The sequence below is a fragment of the Leucoraja erinacea genome, chromosome 13, assembly GCF_028641065.1.
Source record: "Leucoraja erinacea ecotype New England chromosome 13, Leri_hhj_1, whole genome shotgun sequence".
NCBI lineage: Eukaryota > Metazoa > Chordata > Chondrichthyes > Rajiformes > Rajidae > Leucoraja > Leucoraja erinaceus.
The window spans coordinates 10,291,163-10,314,748 of record NC_073389.1 but is presented as its reverse complement, the minus strand read 5'-3'; the positions used below and the strand labels follow the sequence as shown (position 1 = coordinate 10,314,748).

Here is a 23,586-nt window from a genome sequence, read left to right as displayed (position 1 = left end):
TTTATTTCATTGAATTTTATCGAGAGGCTCAAAAGTCTGAGAGAAGTGAGTAGTGGATAGACTGTGGGGGGAGTACTCGGGGACCTGAAGGCCCATTCACCAATGATGTGACCATTAAATCTGATATGATTCAAATGTCAGATTTGGCACAGCAATGTATCCTGGGGGTTTACATGGGTGAAGGAGGATAGCAAAGTAAATTAGATGTGACTATCTAAAAATGTTAAAACAAGGAGGAGGAAATCATGACGTCTTTTAATGTGGAGCCAGCACTGGTAGAACACATAGGAGTGATGGATACATGAGCGGGTGTGAGTTAGGAGCCAACACCATGAATTTCAGACAACCACAACTTTATAGATTTTCACCTAGGAATGCACAGGAATTGTCAAGCCCTGGGCCTAGAAACTGAATTGCACATATTTTGATGAGCTAACACATCACACTGTGTTTAGTTCCAATGCAAAATCAGGCTCCAGTAGAAGAAATAATGAGTCTTGCCAAAATCCATTGTGATAGAGCATTTGGTTAGATTATAGCCAGAAACAAGACTTAGTCATAGAAATATACAGCATGGAAACAGGCCCTTCAGCCCAACTTGCCCACACCGACCAACATGTGCCATCTACACTAGTCCCACCTGCCTGCATTTGGGCCCACATCCCTCTAAACCTATCCTGTCTTAAAAATGTTGATAGTCCCTGCCTCAACTACCTCCTCTGGCAGCTCGTTCCGTTCACCCACTACCCTTTGTGTAAACAAGTTACCCCCTCGGGTTCCCATTCAATCTTTCCCCTCTCACTTTAAACCTATGTTTTCTGGTTCTCGATTTCCCTATACTGGGCAAGAAACTCAGTGCATTTACCTAATCTACTCATCTCACAATTTTGAACACCTCTATAAGACCACCCCTCAACCTCCTCTGCTCCAAGGGATAAAGTCCTAGCCTGCTCAACCTCCCACTATATCTCAGGCCCTCGAGTCCTGGCAACATCCTCCTAAATCTTCTCTGCACCCGTTCCAGCATGATGTCTTTCCTATAATACGGTGCCCAAAACTGAACACAAAACTCTAAAATATGTAGGAAGGAACTGCAGATGCTGTGTTTAAACCGTAGACACAAAAACCTAGAGTAACTCAGTGGGATAGGCAGCATCTCTGGAGAGAAGGAATGGGTGACGTTTTGGGTCGAGATGCTTATTCAGACTGAAAGTCACGGGAAAGGGAAACGAGAGGAAAAGACAATGATGGTGGAGATACAGACCAACGAATAAAAGATATGCAAACAAGTAACAATGATAAAGGAAACAGGTCATTGTTAGCTGTTTGTTGGGTCAAAACGAGTATCTGGAGCGACTTGGGTGGGGGAGGGATGGAGAGAGAGGAAATGCCGGGGTCACTTGAAGTTAGAGAAATCAAAATTCATACGAGTGGGCTGTAAGCTGCCCAAGCGAAATATGAGATGCTGCTCCTCCAATTTGCGTTTAGCCTCACTCTGATAATGGAGGAGACTTAGGACAGAAAGGTCAGTGTGGGAATGGGAAGGAGAATTAAAGTGTTTAGCAACAGGGAGATAAGGTAGGTTCAAGGCAGACTGAGCGAATGTGTGTGGCCTCACCTGCGTCTTATATAACTACAACATGACCTTCCAACTTCTATACTTAACACTATGACTGATGAATGCCAATGTGCCAAAAGCTTTTTTGCCCACCCGATCCACCTGTGTGTGGTTCCTGAATGGACTACCCTCAATCAAAAGGAGTTCAGAATAAATGCTGCACAGCAACCTGAGAAAGGAAAATAAAGGGCCTGTCCCACGAGCATACGACTGCCAGCGGCAAGCGCGACCAAACCGGAAGCGGGGGTCGCGCGGAGGTCGAGTGATCCCCGTACAGGGCCGGTCCCACCAGCATGCGCCTGCATGCGGCGTGCGTGACCAAACCGGAAATGGGGGTCGCGCGGAGGTCGAGTGATCCCGGTACAGGGCCGGTCCCACCAGCATGCGCCTGCATGCGGCAAGCACGACCAATCCAGAAGCGGGGGCCGCTCGGAGGTCGAGTGAGTGACGTAAAGTTTGAGCGAAGTCCGCGGGAAGTTTGCGCGTGACGTATGTCAAGACACTGCGGCCGGCGTCGAGATGCTGCGTATGCCCGTCGAGGCGGTGTGTACGGCGTCGAGGCGGCTGCGGACCGGCAGGCCGTTGCCACGTGGAATTTTTGAAGACTGTCAGTTTTTCGGAGCCCCGCGCGATGTCGGGACCAGCTCCGCACAATTCCATACGGCTCCGGCTATCGAAGTGGGACCGGCCCCGCGAGGCCGTACAGCTTAAGCGACCACGTTAGGTCGCGCTTGCCGCATGCAGTTGCATGCTCGTGCGACAGGCTCTTTACACTCCCCTGCACCAACACGTGCCATGTCCAGCATAGAGGGAGGGAGGTTGCAGGGGAGAGGGAAGGAACCCATGTAATTAGTGAAAGAAAACTGGCCAGCCCCATCAAAGAGAGAAATACCAGGAGGGAAGCCCTGTACTCCAGTGTGGGCAGGAACCTTTCTCGGCCACTGTAAGAAGCCCCTGGCAGGAACAGGTAAAGTTGATTGCAACAATGGTGGAATTTGGAAGGAGTTGATGGGAAGTTGGGTAGAATAGCTGACAGGGAAATTTAGTGCAGGAATGGGACTGCTCTTTGTACATACTGTAGGTTGGAGGATGGTACAACACAGGAACAGGCTCTTTGGCCCACTACTGGACACATTGCCAGATTAAACTAATCTCTGCCTTCACTTGATCCATATTTCTTCATTCATTTTGTAACCATGTGCCTAATTAAAACCCTCTTAAATGTCACTATTGTATCTGTATCCACCACCACCCCTGCCAGTGCGTTCCAGGCACCCACCACTCTCTGTGGAAAAACAATTGCACCGCAGATCTTTAAATTTTGCCACACTCAGCTTAGTACTATGCACTGTAGTCTTTCATATTTACACCCTGGGATAAAGATTTTGACTGCCTCATCTTTGGCTGCCTCAAACTCTGGGATTGCAGAGAATACAATCCAAGTCTGTCCAACCTCTCCTTGTAGCTAATACCCTCCAATCCAGGCAGCATTCTGGAAAAGCTTTTCTGAACCCTCTCCAAAGCCAACACATCCTTCCTGCAATGGGGCAACCAGAACTGAATCCAACATACCAAATGCAGCCTAACCAAAGTCCTATAAAGCTGCATCATGACTCCCTAACCTTGACCAATAAAGGCAAGCAAACCATATGCCTTTGTTACCACTCCTAGACCTGTGTTGCCATTTTCGTAGAGCTATGGACTTGGACAGCAAGATCCACCTGTACATCAATGTTGTTAAGGGTCTTGCCATTAACTGTATACTTTCCCCTCACATTCGATCTCCTAAAGTGCAACACCACACACTTGCTCAGATTAAACTCTATCTGCCATTTCTCCAGTTGATCTGAGAGCTGGCACAGACTTGATGGGTTGAAATGGACTCCTATGTGTAAAAAAAACAATGGAAACAGTTAACATGAACATAGTTGTGAGAATCCCCAGTCAATGCAGGAAGTTTCACTCAATTAGTGATTTGTTTGTATCCTTGCTGACAACGCTTCTCTCCGCAGCTGGCAGGTGATGCAGTGGATATTAGACAAATAATCTATCCCTGCTCTCCATCCTCTTCCCCTTTGCACTCCTACTCCAGCAGCTCTTAATTCTGTGCCTCCTGTGACTCCCAGTTTCCATGTTGCTCTTCCTCTGGACCATCCACTGTCTTCAGCATGTAGCACATAACAATGTAGTCTTCATCATCTCTGGTGAAAAGAAGTAGGTGACGTTTCGGGTCACCGACTTCTTTCCTTCAGAGATGCTGCCTGACCCGCTGAGTTGCTCCAGTATTTTGTGTCTATCTTCCGTGTCAACCAGCATCTGCAGTTCCATCCTACAAGTCTTCATATTTGTTCAGTAGTGCACTCCTAGACATAGAGACCACAAAATGACATCTTGGGAAGTCCAATGGTATATTCCACCATGGTCTTGGTACATATATGACTTGTTTTACCTGCTGCAGTTGGCTAACATATTGCAACAGGCCCAGGGAGGCAGAGGTGGTCCTTATTCCCCATGGTCTATCCTTGCAGCCATTGGACATACCTGAGAAAATTCTGGTGATCAACAACAATCTGCAATGGAAACGTTTTACTAGTTGATGAAAAGTTCCAGGGTCTTCAAAAGAACCCTGATGAATGTAGGCTTCAAGGCTGCTTGGAGCTGTAGGAAGCTGCAATACTGGCAAATCCCTGTGCCTGAGATGTTACCCGTTCCTTACCAAGACCAAAATGTAAATGAAATAGCTTCTTCATAAACACAGTGTGTGGGTGACTGCTCCAATGTGATGTGCAATAACAAATTTGACTAATGGCAGCTCTGGCCTGTGGGTACAAAGTTGACAGTGACCTTGCTCTCCATGGGGAGAACCATCTGGGAGACAGATATATTCTTGCTGCAGGTTTATTTCAGTGCCGACCAGCTTTGAAAAGCTGAGGCTGTGAACTCAGGTAGGAGGTTGCGGTTTGATAGATTCTCTGCAAGTAGGCTATTTCCTGAATTTTTGAATAGCTTGTATAATAACATGTTTGGGTTTGGAGAATTATTTTGTATTAATTATCACATTTTGCAGGTCAAAGTTCATCTATTCTGGAACATACCAGCCCTTGGTTCCTCTGATGAATACCTAACGTCAGTTTTACCTAATGATTTCAGTGCTGAGTCTATTGGTGTGGTCTGTGAGTGTGCAACTTACAAAGGAATCACTACTTGCAAAATTGAAGTCCTCATTACCTCATAACCATGGTGAACAGTGATCTACACCAAAGCCTCATACATGAAAGATCCTCTTCTTTATCATTCTTGCTTTCGATTTCTCATGGTCCCCTTCCCAACAATCTATGTCTACGTACTTCGAGTGATTGGGAAGTGGGGTTACATTTTGTCCACCTGCCCTCAGCTGCTGCAAGGGTGATAGGTGCCCAATAACTGCCAACCATTTTCATTCCATTGGTTAATTGTTCAACCATTTCAAACAATTAGGCAGCTGAAGAAGTGCAAACATTTATGGATTTCATATGTAACTCAATCCAATGTAATTCAGAGTATGGAAGGAGAGAAGGCAATCTCTGGGCAGACCTAGGGTGTACAACTTTTGAGGCAATTTAGGGGCATGTAAATGGCTTCTCAAGGTTGCTCAAGGCCTGGTACACTTAGAACATATGTTGTGTACACTCTGCCTGCTGGTATATGAAGATGGTGCCACCAGTAGCAAAGACAATTTGTATGTTTTAATACGGTCCACAACTTAGAATGATTGAAAAACATACATGGGATATAGTCAGAATTTATATTTGATTGCAACTTTAACTTATTTGCAGTTCCATAACTGGATTTTACCACACAGTCTAATTCTCTGCACTATTCTTAGCATTTTATTATTAAAAAAAAGAATCACATCTGTTAATCCCATAAATTATGATGGAGCACTTTGGACAAACCACAAACTAACATAATTTAGTATGCAAATACAAGCAGCCATCTTGCATCATGTATTTGATGTAAGCTTGCCCAATTATGTTACAGTCTAAACACATCAAACTTGATTTAACACCACACCCTCTCCACCCATACAGTATTTGAAACATCCCTCTCTTCCACTTCTCCCATGAACCTATGTTAACAAGTGGAACATTACTTTCTCATTTAATTCATTTCATTTCAAGACACTTTTTAATAATGTGCCAGATATTGCTTGGTCAAATTACATCATTAATTTAGATTAATTTGATTGTCTCTATGCTTGACTTGTTGGAAAAAATGATATTGGTAAAAATCATCTCATTGTTTACGTGAACAAATCTGTCAGGAGAATGGTCCATAAAGTAACAAAATGTTGCTGAACCACTCTCCACTTACAAGTGTAGCCTGGCACCCACCATCCACTGATTAATAGCAAGAGCTTTCAAAGAATGCAAATTTAACACAGATCAATTATTATAAGCTGGGCCCCATATCTCACTGTCAAAACAAATCCTACCTTCAACAAGAATCCCATCCAGCCCTTTAGTGACACGTACCACAGTTTGATGATTGACTTGAATCACTTCATCCCCAGCGTGGATTTTCTTGCATCGATCCGCAGGAGACTTTTGGGGGAAAAAAGGAAACACAGTTGAAGAAAAACAGACGCAGCATCAAGTAAAGAATGCAACATTTACTCACTTCGTTAAACAACAATGCTTAAAGTTATCCTGTTGTTTACCGCTCAATACACTTAACACCTGTTTAATTTCTAAATGCAGCTTTGCCGTGACAAAACCAATGATCTGAATCCAAACATGCTTATTTTGCTTGATCAGGGGATCTATCCAATTTAATTGCATACACCACCCAACATACATACCAGAGGGGTCATTCACTATCAAAAGATTTGGGCCTGTTTGATGTTGAAGATTCTGATTGTCTATTAAATTCACTTGGAATCAATACACAGCTTTTGCTTAAACTTCAGGGCAGTTCTTGTATGGAAGAAGCTCCCAAACTGTGGAATGCATACTTGAGGGATATGTGCAAGACATCTCAGTGGTGGGAGTTAAATGAGAAGCACTGGCAGAAATTATGAAATGGTAGGTTTTGTTTCCCTTGTAGAATAAAGGGCCTGTCCCACTTAGGAGACCTAAACAGAAACCTCTGGTGACCTTGCTCGCCAGGCAAAAAAAAATCAAGGTCGAGGTGACCTGCAACCTCCTACCACCTTCCACGCATATGTTGAAAACATTCCTCGACTATATGAAGAAAACCGGCTTCGACTAAAATATTAGCGATTTTTAAAACGGCAACCTATTTTTAGTCCAGGCCGGTTATAATCATGATGAAAAAATAGCAGTAACCTAGATGAAGCCTCGACCACGCGGAAACCACTTTCGACCATTAGGGAGAGTGACCAAAACCTCCGGTGACCTCATGGAAACCTTGGGTGGCCGGGGCAAGGTCACCAGAGGTTGCTGTTTAGGTCTCCTAAGTGGGACAGGCCCTTATGGCCTTGCGTATGTAAGTAAGACTCATAATAATGTTTTTATTCCATCCTGGATCTCAATGTGGACTCTGCAGCCTTGTTCCTCCAATTCTCCTCGTGTTGACCACCTGCTACAGGGTGATGGCAGGGTAGATGGCTACCTTCCCTGTCACACAAATTGTATTGACTGACTGTAATACTATTTCACTTAATGGGAGATGAGTACAGTTGCCAACTGTCCCGTATTAGTCGGGACATCCCGTATATTGAGCTAACTTTGTTTGTCCCACACGGGACCGCCGTTGTCCCGTATTTGACTGCTACTACTCGGGTCGAGGGGACTAACAGGTCAGAGCGCCGCGTCCAGCCCCTCCTCACCCATCCCAACGAAGTGTACAGCAGTATAGAAAGTGTACAGTAGTGTACAGCAGTATAGAAAGTGTACAGTAGTGTACAGCAGTATAGAAAGTGTACAGTAGTGTACAGCAGTATAGAAAGCCCAGCTGGCCCTGGCTGCACGACGTCCTCAGCTGGCCCACCGATAGGGCTTTGTGTGCAGTCCAGCTCCCGGGCCAACTCATCATTCACCCAGCCACGGCTGAGTCGGTCAACGAATTGCCGTCGGGCATTTGGCCCTTATTTTGACCTTTTGTCTCTTATTTGGCAGTGAGAAAGTTGGCAACCCCAGAGGTAGATGAGTGTTCAAGATGTCTGCAGCTCCACTGTTCTGCAAGACATTCATCAACAAAAGCTTTTCACTGTACTTTGGTCGGTACACGTGACAATAAATTAAACTGTAACTTTTATTCTGTAATTATTTTAAAGAATAAAACATCAAAACGATGAGCGGGAGGCACTGTTTTCTGGCAGGAAAATAAATCAGGATAGTATTGTTTAACAATATTAACATTAAAAAATCATGTTAGTGAAGGAGATAATTTATGAAACAAATTGATGATGACGAGGAAGCAGCCAGTAAACTAGGTAGGGAGCACACAACATGGAACATGTAGGAGCCTCTGCCCCAAGGCCACAAGCTGATTGTATGGATGTTACAGTAATCCACATCAGTACAGCCGAGTTGAAGTGCAAGTACCTATTTCTGGGTGACATCATTCATCAGTGAGTCAAGGATCATCGTCACTATGACACAAGTGAATGTTGGCTTTGTTTATTGTGCGAGTGCTCTATTATGACCATCATCAGATAAATTACAGTATAAGTTATCTTTGGAGCACAAGAGACTAAGCAGGCACATAATAGACTATCCAGCTACTTTACCTACCATATCTACCTCTTTGGTAACCTTCGGACTATCCTTGATCGGACTTTGCTGGCTTTACCTTACACCAAATACAATTCCATTATCATGTATCTATACACTGTAAATGGCTCTATTGTAATCATGTATTGTCTTTCTGCTGACTGGATAGCACGCAACAAAAGCTTTTCATTGAAACTCGATACATGGGCAATAAACTAAACTGAAAACCATTCAGAGGAACAATGAACTGAGTTGTTGCACCTGGTTCACAGTCAGCCCCAGTGTCAGTGGAGATGAAGGTCACCAATGCCTTCACGTTACTGTTACAAAGTCCCACCAGTAGTAATAGGCTACCCCAGAACTCTCGCTTCCTTGCCGTCTGGACGTTTGTTACTCTATTCCTGATCTGATGACCAAACTGTGGCCAATGTGCTCTCCACTACTGCATGCTATTGCTGGTAGAAAACTCCACATGCGGTCTGTGGAATAGTAGGCATCCACCATGTTTTACAATCATAACTGTCAATTGTTATTCTCCAAGCCCTGCCAAACTGAGATGGCATGAAATGGCCATTGCTCAAGGATGATACAACAAACCACATTTCCATGACACTCCCCATTCATGAGGCCGCAGCACATATCCGAGTGCAGTGGTCCCTCAACCAGTTCACTTTCCAATGTCATGTCTTTTACAGAGATGTTGCCTGATTTGATGAGTAATTCCAGTATTTTTGGTGTTCATTTCACTTTCCAATGCAGTAAGCATGGTTGCGGATCTTAAATTGGTCAAAGATTTGGATCATTTCCTGTGCATCAAGTGGATCCTGATGTTTCATCCATCTCGGACCACTGCTTGGTGACTCTCTCCCAGGCATATTGAGGAACACTTCTGTATTTCATGTTGGTTTATGCTACAATTTAATACAATGACAGTACAGCTCAGGAGGTCCAAAGAGAGTAGGAGATTGTACTTCAATAGTGTGAATATAGAAAATACAAATCACCCTGGTACTGTACATTCATTGCATGGATCACAATGTACTGGTACTCAATGATCAAGCATGGGTGCATTTGCATGGGATGTGGTAAATTATTCAGATATGACACATCGTAGAGTCTGCAGTAACCACTTCAGACACCTCTTGGTCTAAGCTTCTGATTAAATTTACTACAGCTTACTTTCATTAACAAGCTGTCTCAAATGGCTTTGCACCAACGGTTCTACAGACCCGACCTAATATGCTTAAATATAACGACAAAACATGACCAGCAAGGGCTGAGAATGGATAATTTGTTACAGGAAGCTCAGCCGGACAGCCAGCCTGATTCTCAATGCTCACTCCCCTCCCTCATGGTTGTGTGTTCAGTCCCTTGCTCTGATCCCTGCACGCCCAGGGCGATATAGCCAAGAACAATGCCAACTTGATCTTTCAGTTCACTGATGACACCACTGTTGTTGGCCAATCAACAACAATAATGAGATGAAATACAGGAAAGAGATCACTAACCTAGTGTCATGGTGTCAGGCCAATAATCCAGCTCTTAATTTCAGTAAGGCAACAGAATTGTTTACTAAATTAAGGAAGAGAGGGAGTGAACACAACCCTGTCTTCATCCACAGAGTTGTGTAGTGATGGTTGACAGCTTCAAGTTCCCAGGCATCCATATCAACAGCAACCTAGTCTAGTCCCCTCACAGGTGATGTGGTGATCAACAAAGCGCATCAGCGTATTTACCGTTAAAGATGTCTGAGAAGATATGGCATATAAACGAGAATCTCCACTAACCACAACAGGTGTATTATTGAAAGTATTCTGACAGGAGGCATCTCAGTTTGGTATTGTACTGGTCTACCTTTAACCAAGTGAACGTGCAGAGAGTGCTGAACACATCCCAGACCATCACAGGCTTATCACTTCTTTACATCCAGTCTATCTTCATGAAGCATTGCCTCAGGAAGGCTGGAAATATAGTCAAGGATGTCCGTCACCCTGGCCTTTCCCATTTCTCTCTTCTACCTTCTGGGAGATGACATGGGAGTCTGGGAAGCTCTGATGTTCAGACGTAAGAAAAGCTTCTTCCCCGACTGCTGTCCGACTCCTGAACCAATCACGTCTTTCACACCCATGATCGGAAGTGTGGCCACGCACACTTACATTTAATTCCACTTCATTAAATCATTCCATTATCACACTACTCAGATTTTGCAATACAATCTTGCACCATTCTGTTGTTCTGCATTCGATACGCTACGATAGAACTTTATTTATTTCAGCAGGGAAATTGATCTGCCAACAGTCGCAAAACACAACAAGATACATGAAACATGAAATTAAAGTGATGAGTGGAAAGGATTGGGGATGTGTAAAGATTGCGATGGGGTGGAGGTGCGGAGAGGGGGAAGGGAAGTCATGGCAGAAGGGAGGAGTTGTACAGTTTGATAGCCAGAGGGAAAAAGGATCTCCTGTGGCGTTCTGTGCTGCATCTTGGTGGAACCAGTCTGTTGCTGAAGGTGCTCCTCAGGTTGACCAGTGTGTCATGGAGGGGGTGAGCTGTATTATCCAAGAGTTTGAGGAGCATCCTCCCCTCCAAGACCACCTCCCGTGAATCCAAGGAAACCCATGAATTCATTGTTGTATTTATCATTACTGTTTGCCACAGGCAATGATGGTCCAGTTTTATACTGCCACAAACTCTTTGATGCACTTCCCGCTGGAAGGCGACTCCGGACTGTCAAAGCCGCCACAGCCAGACATAAAAACAGCTTTTTTCCATGAGCAGTAGCTCTACTCAAGTGCCAAAAATCGGTAGCCTCCTTTTGCTCCGGTATTTTATTTCATTCTTCACATGTTTAAATCATATTTTAATTTTAATTGTCTACTGTATATCGTGTTGTTACTTATGAGCCAAATTCCTTGTATGTATACATACTTGGCTAATAAAATTCATTCAATTCAATTCATACTGTTTTCTCTGCGAGCTTCATGTGGAACAGTGAATTTCATTGCACAAGCACAATTGTACAATATACTAATATCATCATTTCCACCTTCATTAATGCCCGTACCCAGGGAATGCGTGATTCTATAATGTTTGTCACTGGATTAGTTTGCTATGTTATATACACTATATATAAACACAGATTTCACTGTGGCACTGTCAATAGCATAGCATTCTCACGCCTCCAGAGACGCAGGGTTAAACCTGGTCTCCTGTGCTGTCTGCGTGGAGGTTGCATGTTATCCCTGTGACCTGAGACGTTACCTCCGAGTGTTCTGATTTCTGATCCCATTGATTCTTAACTTAATTGGCCACAGTAAATATTCCCTCGGGTTAACAGCCATGAGAATCCCAGGATAGACACAAAAGCTGGAGTAATACAGCGGGACAGGCGGCATCTCTGGAGAGAAGAAATGGGTGACCTTTCGGGTTGAGACCCTTCTTCAGACGTCTGAAGAAGGGTCTCGACCCGGAACGTCACCCATTCCTTCTCTCCAGAGATCCAGCCTGTCCCGCTGAATTACTCCAGCTTTTGTGTCTATCTTTGGTTTAAATCCGCTCTGCAGTTCCTTCCTACACATGAGAATCCCAGGGATATTACTGGGAATGTTTGAGAAAGAGTGGGTTATAAACCGATAGATGGGGGAAACACGGCTGATGGCATTGCTCTGAGATCTGGCATTGATACGAGAGACCAAAATCATAATCAATATAATCAATATAAGAAAAAATGTTGACTGGTGAAGCATTGTGGCTTGTGTAAAAATGCTGAAGGTTAATAGTGTGCTGGAATTCACATCAATATGGTTGATTTAGTGCTCAAAAAGCTTAGCTCCATCAATGTCAGAATAACTGGCATAAATTCAAGCCACTGGTTTGGCAAATTGGCTGCTTAATAAGCATCAATCATCATGGAGTCAGATCATTTCATAAAGCATTTTAAATATTTTTCTGAGTTTATTCAATGCCTTTCCTCAATACTAATCATTTTTCTATTAAAAATGTAACCCTTTTTTTAAAGACATTATGGATCCTAGTGACACCATTACATGTTTTTGAAATCCCATTCCTTGATTATGAATGATATTAGAATGGGCACAGATATTATCAGGTTGCTCATCATCCAAAGGTGGTGGCGGGCTGGTCACTAGAGCCATGACTATTTTTCTAGTTTTAGGGCAAATGACACTGAGTTTAATATATGTGGGAAAGAACTGCAGATGCTGGTTTAAATCAAAGGTAGACACAAAATGCTGGAGTAACTCTGCGGGTCATGCTGCCTGTCCCGATGAGTTATTCCAGCATTTTGTGTCCACCCTGACTTTAATATATTATGCTTCAGCTGCATGTGGCTGCATCACGAGAATTATATTACACTTTTGATTGCAGCCGAAAGTCTGAGAGGTCAGGAGGTGAGGTATTTAATACTGAATACCAAGTCTCTAAACACAGTCAACAGTAATAAATACATATTTATACACATCATAAATTCCCCAAGCCAATGTTATCAATCAAAATCCAATACCAGATGCAGAAAATAACAGGGAGTCACACAGTATGGAAATAGGCCCTTTGGTTCAGCTTGCCCACGTCGACCAAGGTGTTCCATTACACTAGTTCCACCTGCCTGCATTTGGCCCATATCCCAACCTTTCCTATCCATATACCTGTCTAAATGTCTTTTAAAAATTGTTATAGTTTCTGCCTCGCTAACCTCCTCCGGCAGCTCATTCCATATACCCACAACTCTCTGTAAGAAAAGGTTGTCACTCTATTTCTATTAAATCTTTCCCCTCTCATCTTCAAACGTATGTCCCTTGGTTCATGATTCCCTACTCTGGGTAAAAGATACTGTGCATTTACCCTTTCTATTCCCCTTATGATTTTACACACTCCTACGCTCCAAGGAATACAGTCCTAGCCTGCCCAACCTCTCCCTATAGTTCAGGCACTCATGTCCTGACAACATCCTTGTAAATTATCTCTGCACTTTTTCCAGCTTAACAACATCTTTCCTAATATGAGGTGACCAAAATTGAACACAGTACTCCAACTGTGGCCTCACAAGCACCTTGTATAGCTGTAACATAACATCCCAATTTCTATACTCAAAGTCCTGACTGATGAAGGCCAATGTGCCAAATGCCTTCTAGACCATCTTATCTATGCTGCCTGTCCCGCTGAGTTTGTCCAGCATTCTGTGTCTACCTTCAATTTAAACCGGCATCTGCAGTTCTTTCCTACAAATATTAAAGTCAGTGTCGTTTGCCCTAAAACTAGAAACATTTTCATGGTTCTACCTGTGATGCCACTTTCAAGGAACTATGTACATGCATTCCAAGATCCATCTGCTCTACAAGACTCCATCACTCTGCTGTGTACTGTGAAGGCCCTGCCGTGGTTAGACTTCCCAAAATTCAATATCTCACATTTATCTGCATTAAACTTTATCAACTATTCCTCTGCCCACTTGTCCAATTGATCAAGATCCTGCTGTAATTCTTGATCATCATCTTTGCTATCTACAGAAGCATTTGCAAATTTACTAATTATGCCTTGTACATTCCCATCCAAAAGTCTGGTCAACGAGGCAGGTTTTAAGTAAGTGCCTCTATAAAAGAGGTGTAGATGGGCTTTATGATAGAATTCCACAGTTTAGAGCATTAACAGATGAAGGTGTGGCCATCAATAGTTGAACAACAATAAATATGTGCAGGAAAGTACTGCAAATGTCATTTAAACCAAAGATAAACACACAAAAGCTGGAGTAACTCAGTGGGTCAGATTGCATCTCTGGAGAAAAGGAATAGCTGACGTTTCAGATCAAGATCCCTCTTGACCCGAAATGTCATCTATTCCTTTTCTCCAGAGATGTTGTCTGACCTGCTGAGTTACTCCAGCTTTTTGTGTTTATCTTCACTGTAAATATGGACCATCTAATATCTGAGCGCTCTAGAGAAGGTGCAGCAAGGACATGGAGGGTTTTGAAAAGCAGAGTAAGAATTATAAACTGGCCTTGTGTTCAATAATAGTCCGAATTCAGCTTTGTGATCCTTTGTGATCTTTAGAAACTTGGTGATTCCCCGTTGTGGAATTTAAGGTAAATGGGTCCAGATATTTTCTTGTAAACAGTTATCTCATGCTACAGGGAGAACTGTGCTGTGAGTGCCACCAGGAAGAATTGATAAATGGAAGTGGGGATGAAAGCCATTCTATATTGAATCCAGTGAAAATATAAATTTAATTAATTAACTAGAAAATAATTTTAGTTTAGTTTAGCGATATAGCGCGGAAGCAAGCCCTTCAGCTCACCGAGCCAACTCCGACTTGTGATCCCTGCACACTAACATCATCCGACACACACTTATACCAAGCTAATTAACTTACAAATCTGTATGTCTTTAGAGTGTGGGAAGAAACCAACGATCTCAGAGAAAATCCACGCGGTTACGGGGAGAATATACAAACTCCGTACAAACAGCACCCGTAGTCGGGATCGAGCCTGGGTGTAAGGCTGTACTGCTGTACCACTGTGCCGCCCAATATATAATATGCACATCCACACATCCCAACAGCATACTTCACTGCCTCGTTATCTTTCTAAACCTTCCCGCTCATCTCTTAGTCCTTGCAATCCCTTGGCACATTTGACCTGAAGTCCATCTCCAAATCCATTCCCCATCTCCACCACAGATCTTTCTAGCTTCAGCAGATGTACCGTTCCTTCTTTGGCAATAGGTGGTTCTTTCAGTCCTCAGCCAGTCTGTTATCTCAAGAAGCCATCATTGATCAGTCACCTTTTTGTAATATAGGGCCCAAAACTATACTACCTCCTAATTTTCTTAAAGTCCTGCATACCTTTGCAACTCTTTCTATATAGGCTAGAAGGTGTACAGGTCTCCGTGGAAAGAGAAGTACAAATTCTCAGAAGCAAATGCGAAGTAATAAAGCAAATGCGAAGTAAAACATTTTAAAGATTTAAAAATTCACCTGTGACCATGACGGAGTAAACATAGAAACATAGAAAATAGGTGCAGGAGTAGGCCATTCGGCCCTTCGAGCCTGCACCGCCATTCAATATGATCATGGCTGATCATCCAACTCAGTATCCTGCGCCTGCCTTCTCTCCATACCCCCTTGACCCCTTTAGCCACAAGGGCCACATCTAACTCCCTCTTAAATATAGCATGTGAATCAAATAAGAGATATGATAACAGAGAAATAACTGAAGAAAACAAACGTTGAGGAAACAAACAATGTTCAACACAGAAATGGTGGGTGGGTGGAACACACAGGGATGATGGTGGAAGCAGATAAGATAGTGGCATTTCAGAGGGAATAAATATGCAGAGAATGGAGAGATATGGATCACATGTGCACAGATTTCATTAGGTTAACTTGGCAACATTTTTCGGCATAGACGTTGTGGGGCAAAGGGCTTGTTCTCATGCTGTACTGTTTTACGTTCAATGTTCTAATGTCATCAGCAACAAAGATGACCAGTTGACCTGACATCTCATTGCAAACTGATATATCAGGCACAGACAAACTAGACAGAAAGAAGCCTTTCATCAAATAGTTTCAATTCACTATAACAACAGCATCCAAATATGGATACAGTACCACTTTGTGGGTACTTAGAAAAGATGATGATAAAATTGTGAAAGCAGATTTTTGATTCCACCAGTTAAGGCCCTGTCCCACTGTACGAGGTAATTCAAGAGCTCTTCCGAGTTTAAAAAAAAAAATCAAACTTGTGGTAAGTACATAGAATGTACGTAGCGGCCACGTCGGAGCTCATGGATGTCTCGAAGCGGCTCGTAATGCTCACGGCAGGTACTCGGGAAACGCGGTAACTTGTGAAGTTTTTTCAGTACTGTGAAAAATGTCCACGAGAGCCCTGAGTACCTACGAATGACTATTACCGTAATTCTCCGAGTTCGAATCAGGGGAAACTCGGGAGAACTCTTGAATGACCTCATACAGTGGGACAGGCCCTTTAAGTAGCAACTAGCTGAGCAAATTCACCTGTCCATTAAATAATTAATTACAACTTTCATTTGGTGTCAACCAACAGGTTCTACTGTATATGTTAGCTGGTGATCTGTTCATTTAGATCCTAATTAAAATGACTATTATTAGGGGGGAAAATGGTTTTACCTTTTGCTCTCAGAAGATAAAAAATATTTTAAACTGAATTTCAACCAAATACCAAGAAATTGACATTTTATTTGATAAAATACAAAAAGTCAGTGAAACTGAGAAACGGTGTAATGAACAACCTGATGCACACTTTCAACATTTTCAGCTTTTTATTTCATAATCCCAATGTTTGCTTCCTGGTTTACTGAACGGCATTTGACCGCCTGTTTAGAGCAATTACATTTTTGTTCCAGTTGTACTCTTTTTAAATTGTCAGAAATTACACACAGAAACATGATTAGTACATCTATTTTTGCCTTACAAGATAAATGTTATGCACTTTTCCTTCAGTGGTGTATTTCATTGTGAAACAATTAAACTTCTTTTAAAAACAGATAGGGCAAGCCACCTTCCTTCTCAAATACCCGCATAAGGGGTAAGAATAATGGGTTGTCCATTTAGAATGGAGATGAGGAAAACTTTTTCATACAGAGGGTTGTGAATCTGTGGAAATCTGTGGAAGCCAATTTTCTGGATGCTTTCAAGAGAGAGTTAGTTAGAGCTCTTAAAGATAGCGGAGTCAGGGGATATAGGGAAAAGGCAGGAACAGAGTACTGATTGTGGGTGATCAGCCATGATCACAGTGAATGGCGATGCTGACTCGAAAGGCTGAATGGCCTACTGCTGTATCTATTGTCTAATGCATAAACTCGTGCTTCGTAAAATTGCACACAGGCAAAAATGTAATGCCGTACTGTCACCTGTACACTGTAACTAGCACAACACTTGACTGATAATGAACTGTAATGGTGAACATTTCACCCTGGATTGAAAAGGGCGACCATCCAATTGGACACATTTATCACTGGGGACACTGTCTTTGGTTGGAGAATTAACTTTTATTGCTCGGCAAATACAAGCCATAGGAAAACACCCCATATTTCTTGTACAAGGCTGTAGCTGTGTCCATTCAACAAGATTTCAGGTGGCTCTTGGGACACGTCCATGAAAACTCTTGCACAGTTGTACTTATCATGACTGTCAGCAAACAGTAATTTTCTGAACAGACTTTTTCTTGCAAGTTCCTCAGTTTCCGTGCATTGAAAATTACTGGGAACTAACCATCAGAAATTCCATGGAATTCATTTTTAGGAGAAACAAAAGCACTAACATTTGGAAACTATATAACATCAAAATAAGGAGATGCAATTCAATTTTATTTTCTGAGACAAAGCTCTGACTGATGAAGGGCAATGTGCTGAAAAGCCTTCCTGACCACTCTATTCACCTGTGATGCCAGATCATTTCAACTCCTGTTGATACAAATGGGATGCATTACGATGATGGAGCTTTCACACCAATGTTATGTTGCTAGAATGCAGACAGGCAATAGACAATAGGTGCAGGAGTCAAGCCAGCACCACCATTTAATGTGATCATGGCTGATCATCCACAATCAGTACCCCATTCCTGCCTTCTCCCCATGTCCTCGGACTCCTATCTTTAAGAGCCCTATCGAACTCTCTCTTGAAAGTATCCAGAGAACCAGCCTCCACCGCCTTCTAAGGCAGATATTCCACAGATTCACAACTCTCGGTGTGAAAAAGTGTATCCTCATCTGTGTTCTAATTGGCATCCCTTATTTTGGTGGGATTACCCCTTAAATGGCTCACCCCTTCTTTTGCCCTGGATTTTGTAAGTGTTCCATTCCTGAGAATTGTCCATTCGCTGATTTCACTGTAAGTCAGAAACATCAGTATTCCACAGCAATCCATATCGTAGCACTCTGCAAATACTTCCTATAATTCTTTAATTTTACCCCAAATCTCCCCATAATTAAACCACACTATCAGTTTATACACTATTTATACACTATTTGTTTGTGCACGTCAGGTTAATTGCATCAGCCGAAACAGGGTGGACCACGTGAAAGTTGCAATCTCCCACCATCAAAGCTTTCCACCCGGTAACTGATGCTGTCCTGGCATGGATGTCTACCCTTGATCTGCAACTTTAGGCTGTGCACGCCATACACAAGAAGAAGTTTATACACTTTCCTCAGAATTGAGGAACATAGACTGCATAACTTCCCCTTCTCAATATGCCGTGGTCTTAATTCCACTCACCTGCATCCACTCTCCCACTCAACGTGTTACAAACGTTCACTCTCTAATACACTATCTAATACTATACTCCTATCTAACACATTGTCGATCCTCACTCCCTTTAGTCACCCTCCTCCCAAACACACTACCGATCCTCACTCCCTTTATTCACTCTCCTCTCCAACACACTGCCGGCCCTCACTCCCTGCACCCACCCTCCCCATTACATTGCTGACCCTCACTCTCTGTACCCACCCTCCTCCCAAAATCATTGCTAGCCTCCTGCTTCCATTCCCTTGCCCAACATGATGCCTGCCTCAGACCTTTCCTACCTTGATACCAATTGTCGATATTACTCTCACTCGCCCATCAATGGCAAATGTTGATCTTACCATCTGTTCCCCTGAAAGCAAATGCTTTCCCACTTCACTGTGAACCAATTCTAATTGTTGGTCTGTGACGACACCAAATGTCAACTACCTGCCTCGCCCACTGCCCAACACCATGTGCCCACCTCATGTCCTCATCCTGGCCACCAAGGTGCCCTCTAACCTTCCCTCATCATCTCCCACAAATGCTGCAATTGATGCTCCCTTTGCCTCTTTCTCCCATCAATCCTGGTGACAGTACATGATTTAATTGACTTCATGTTTATAGGTGATAGGAGCAGGTTTGGGCCATTCAGCTCATCAAGTCTACTCCGCCATTTATTCATGGCTGATCTATCTCTCCCTCCTAACCCCATTCTCCTGCCTTCTATAAAAAGCTATCTATCTATCTATCTATCTATCTATCTGTCTATCTGTCTATCTATCTATCTATCTATCTATCTATCTATCTATCTATTCTCCCCATAACCCCTGACCCGTACTAATCAAGAATCTATCTATCTCTGCCTTAAAAATATCCATTGCAAATTGCATTATCCAACTTGCAGCTAAACTCCTTAAGGGCCTGGCCCACTTGGCCGACCTAATCCACGAGGTTAGAAGACCCTAGACGGGTGGCAAAAAATGTTGTGTTGACTCGCCAAAGTAAAAGACCTCCTACGACTATGTCTACGACCTCCTACGACCCCCCTTGACCTCAGTCTTCCACACCTAAGACCAACTACGACTAGCTACGAGTGGAAAATGATCACATGATAAAATTATGTAATGTTTGCATTTTCTTTCTCGGGCCAGCTACCGACCTACGACTACCTACAACTACCATCACGACCTACTGCGACTTACCTACGAGTAAAAAGTATCGATTTTTTCCATGCCGACCTTATTTTTACTCTTGGACATTTTTTATCAGGCTGGAAAAAACGCCGCAACCGACTTGAGGCCACGAGTACGCGGAGACCACTCACAAGCATGAGGAAGAGTTACGAAGACCTCCTACGACCTCGTGGTGACCATGCTGTGAGTATAAGTCAAGGACAAACTCGGCAGAGGTCGCCAATTAGGTCGTGAAAGTGGGACAGGGGCTTTAATTCGGCTGAGCTAAAGAAATCAGAGTGATACATTCATGGCCAGTTTAAAGTAGGAAGGCTAGGAATCAAGGGCCATAGACCAGGGGTGACTGACAGTCTCTCTGCCACAATGTTTTTGCAGTTGAATGGGCGGAATGGAATTCCCATGTCAACAAGTCTTCAAGAAGTATGAACAAAATGCTGTAGGCATCTTAAACAAATTTAGCAAAAATGGTAGGCATAAATAATGTCATAATATGTTGGCCATGAAGATTTTTTTTTTTTTTTTCAGTTTCAAAGTGATGGGTAATATATTCTCTCTCATCAATTATGTAATTTGCTGTATCTGTAAATTTACAATAAAAAAACAACTGGGATAACCATAGTTGTGCTACAGCTGCAGAATATTATATATCAGGCTTTTAGCTTAGTTTAGTTTAGTTTAGAGATACAGCGCAGAAACAGGCCCTTTGGCCCACCGAGTCCACACTGACCAGCGATCCCTGCGCATTTGTGTGAGAATTATTACAAATGCTTTTTTACTTCAAAATCTGATCAAGGCTGACCCATGAAGAGCATGGCTGAGAGAGTGTTTTATTGTTGGAGTTGCTGGTTTCTACATTTTAAACTGACATCCCAAGTGGCTTAACAGCTGAATATAACAGGTCCGCTTGACTGACGAGGGAGATCTCATGGAGTGCAACATTGCACCCAGATCCCGGTGAAAGGCCAGGATAGGTCTGTTTCTCTCTTCACAGTCACTACCTGACCAGTTGAGAAATGTCAACATTTTCTGTTCTCTTCAGTTTTCAAGTATCTGCAGTATTTTTGTTTTGATTTGTAGATCAAGAGATCACTCAAATGTTTATTGTTTCTTGGACTTGACTAGATAGCCTCCAATAACTGTCTGTGTAGCAACAATAATTGCCCTTCAAATAGAATTCATGATTTCAGTATACTTTCAGATTTGAAGTGCATCATCAAAGTGCTAATGCTTTTTTAAAAAACAACTTGGGGCATATCTCACCAGAGATGTATCTTCAGGGTCTTTCCTGTAGCTTATTTAGTGTGCATCATCACAACTCTGATTTTCTGTGCATGCCTAAGCCTGAGGATATATTTCTGCAGAAATCCACCTCCTATCCTACCAGACTGATTCCTGGGATGTCATGTGCCTTATGAAGAAAGACTGGATAGACTTGGTTTATACTCTCTAGAATTTAGGAGATTGAGAGAGGATCTTATAGAAACTTACAAAATTCTTAAGGGGTTGGACAGGCTAGATGCAGGAAGATTGTTCCTGATGTTGGGGAAGTCCAGGACAAGGGGTCACAGCTTAAGGATAAGGGGGAAATACTTTAAAACCGAGATGAAAAACACTTTTTTCACACAGAGAGTGGTGAATCGCTGGAACTCTGTGCCATAGAGGGTAGTTGAGGCCAGTTCATTGGCTATATTTAAGAGGGAGTTAGATGTGGCCCTTGTGGCTAAAGGTATCAGGGGGTATGGAGAGAAGGCAGGTGCAGGATACTGAGTTGGATGATCAGCCATGATCATATTGAATGGCCGTGCAGGCTCGAAGGGCCGAATGGCCTACTCCTGCACCTAATTTCTATGTTTCTATGCAGAAACAGAGTGTAATAACTCAATGATCACCCTCGGTAAATATGTTGATAATAATACTCCAAAACCATGGAGCGGCAAGTGTCTTTGGTTTAATCCAACATCAGCAGTTCCTCCCTGCAGTTTATTTCATTGTTCGTTGTGAAAATTACGATACATCACAATTGGAAATCAGCATCGTTCCATTAACTTGATACAAACTTCCTTTGGCAGTTAATTTTCAGCATTGTTTCAGTTCAGATGTTTTTTGTGTGATACAAATCATAGTGTCAAGATGCACATTTTTGTTCATTTGTTTTGCATTGGGAATCTAAGTAACATTTTGAGACTAGTAATTATGTGAAAGGTTCACACACTTCAACTTTGCAGTGCATGCTAACAATCTGTTTTCCAGACAAAGTATTTAGACCTTAATATAAAACATGACGCCTTGTTGGAGCTCTTTCTGTGGCCCTTATTAATTTTGGAAGCTTGCATGTTGAGATGAAAAGATTTAAAATAAGATGCCTTTTTGAATTACTTAAAAATCAGATCAGTAAAATAATATTATTTTAAAGGAATAACAATTTTTATCTTCATCAATGTGTGAATTGGAGGAGAGAGTCAACAACTTCAAGTTCCAGGGCGTGCATATCTCTGAAGATCTGCTCCGGACCCAGCGCATTAGTGCAATCGTAAAGAAAGCTCATCAATGCTTCTACTTGGTTTGAGGAGATTACTCTCTGGAACTTCTACAGGTGTACAGTAGAGAGCATATTGACTGTTTGCATCATGGTCTAGTTCGGCAACTCGAACGCCCAGGAATGAAGGAAGTTACAAAAAGTGGTGAACACTGATTTATCACGGGTACGAACCACTCAACCATCAAAGGGATCAATTGAAAGTGCTGCCTCAAAAAGGCAGCCAGCATCATCAAGGATGCACACCACTCTGACCACACTCTCATTTCACTCCAATGACATCGGGAAGAAGGTATAGGAAAACTATAACATCCAGGTTGAGGAACAGCTTCTTCCCAACAATCATTGAACCTAAAAATTCTGAACTGCCTTGGTTGAATCAGGGACATTTTGATTTTTGCACTATATTGTTCTTTTTAATTATTTATTGAAATGTAATGTTTATTATATAATCTATTGAATAATGTTTATAAACCGTTTGTACTGCTGCAAGTAATAATGTTATTGTTCCATTTTAGTACATGTGGTAATAAAGCACTCTTGACTCATGGCATCTCAAAAGTTCAGAGGTTTTAAATTCTTGGACTACGGGGAGCTGCAACAAGCTGCCAAAGTCAGTGCATTGACCGATTATAATTATGTTTTGTACATTCACTACCATGCCGAGACAGACATTACCTCACAGCAATTAAAGAAATCCATACATGACAGTTAAACGCACCGATCAGCGTTGTCTCAAACAAAATGAAGCAAAACAAACCTCCACAAATCTCATTTCAGCTTTTCACTGCACTGCATGCAAACAAGAATGCTGTAAATAAATAATTATATAAAACAGAAACAGATCTGATGTTGCCAGAGTTAGAGGGTGTGAGCTATGGAGAGAGGTTGAGTAGGCTGGAACTCTATTCCTTGGAGCGCAGGAGCATGAGGGGTGACCTTATTGAGGTGTATAAAATCATGAGTGGAATAGATCAGGTAGATGCACAAAGTGACTTGCCCAGAGGAGGGGAATAAAGGACCAGAGGACATAGGTTTAGGGTGAAGGGGAAAAGATTTAATAGGAATCTGAAGGGTAACTTCTTCACACAAAGGGTGGTGGGAACAAGCTGCTGGAGGAGGTAGTTGAGGCAGGGCCTATTCTAACATTTAAGAAGCAGTTAGACAGGTACATGGATAGGACAGGTTTGGAGGGATATGGACCAAACGTGGGCAGGTGGGGCTAGTGTAGCTGGGACATGTT

The 23,586-nt window shown here is 42.6% G+C and overlaps 1 protein-coding gene across 11 annotated transcripts in view; it reads right to left on the bottom strand.

The window, feature by feature from the left end:
- The window catches only part of cnksr2a (connector enhancer of kinase suppressor of Ras 2a), a 496,167-nt gene that overhangs the window by 226,628 nt on the left and 245,953 nt on the right, over positions 1–23,586 (bottom strand). For all 11 annotated transcript variants that reach the window (XM_055644411.1, XM_055644413.1, XM_055644414.1 and 8 more), the window contains exon 8: positions 6,133–6,201. In XM_055644411.1, coding sequence (XP_055500386.1) covers positions 6,133–6,201 — 69 coding nt within the window. The remainder of the gene's footprint in view (positions 1–6,132; positions 6,202–23,586) is intronic.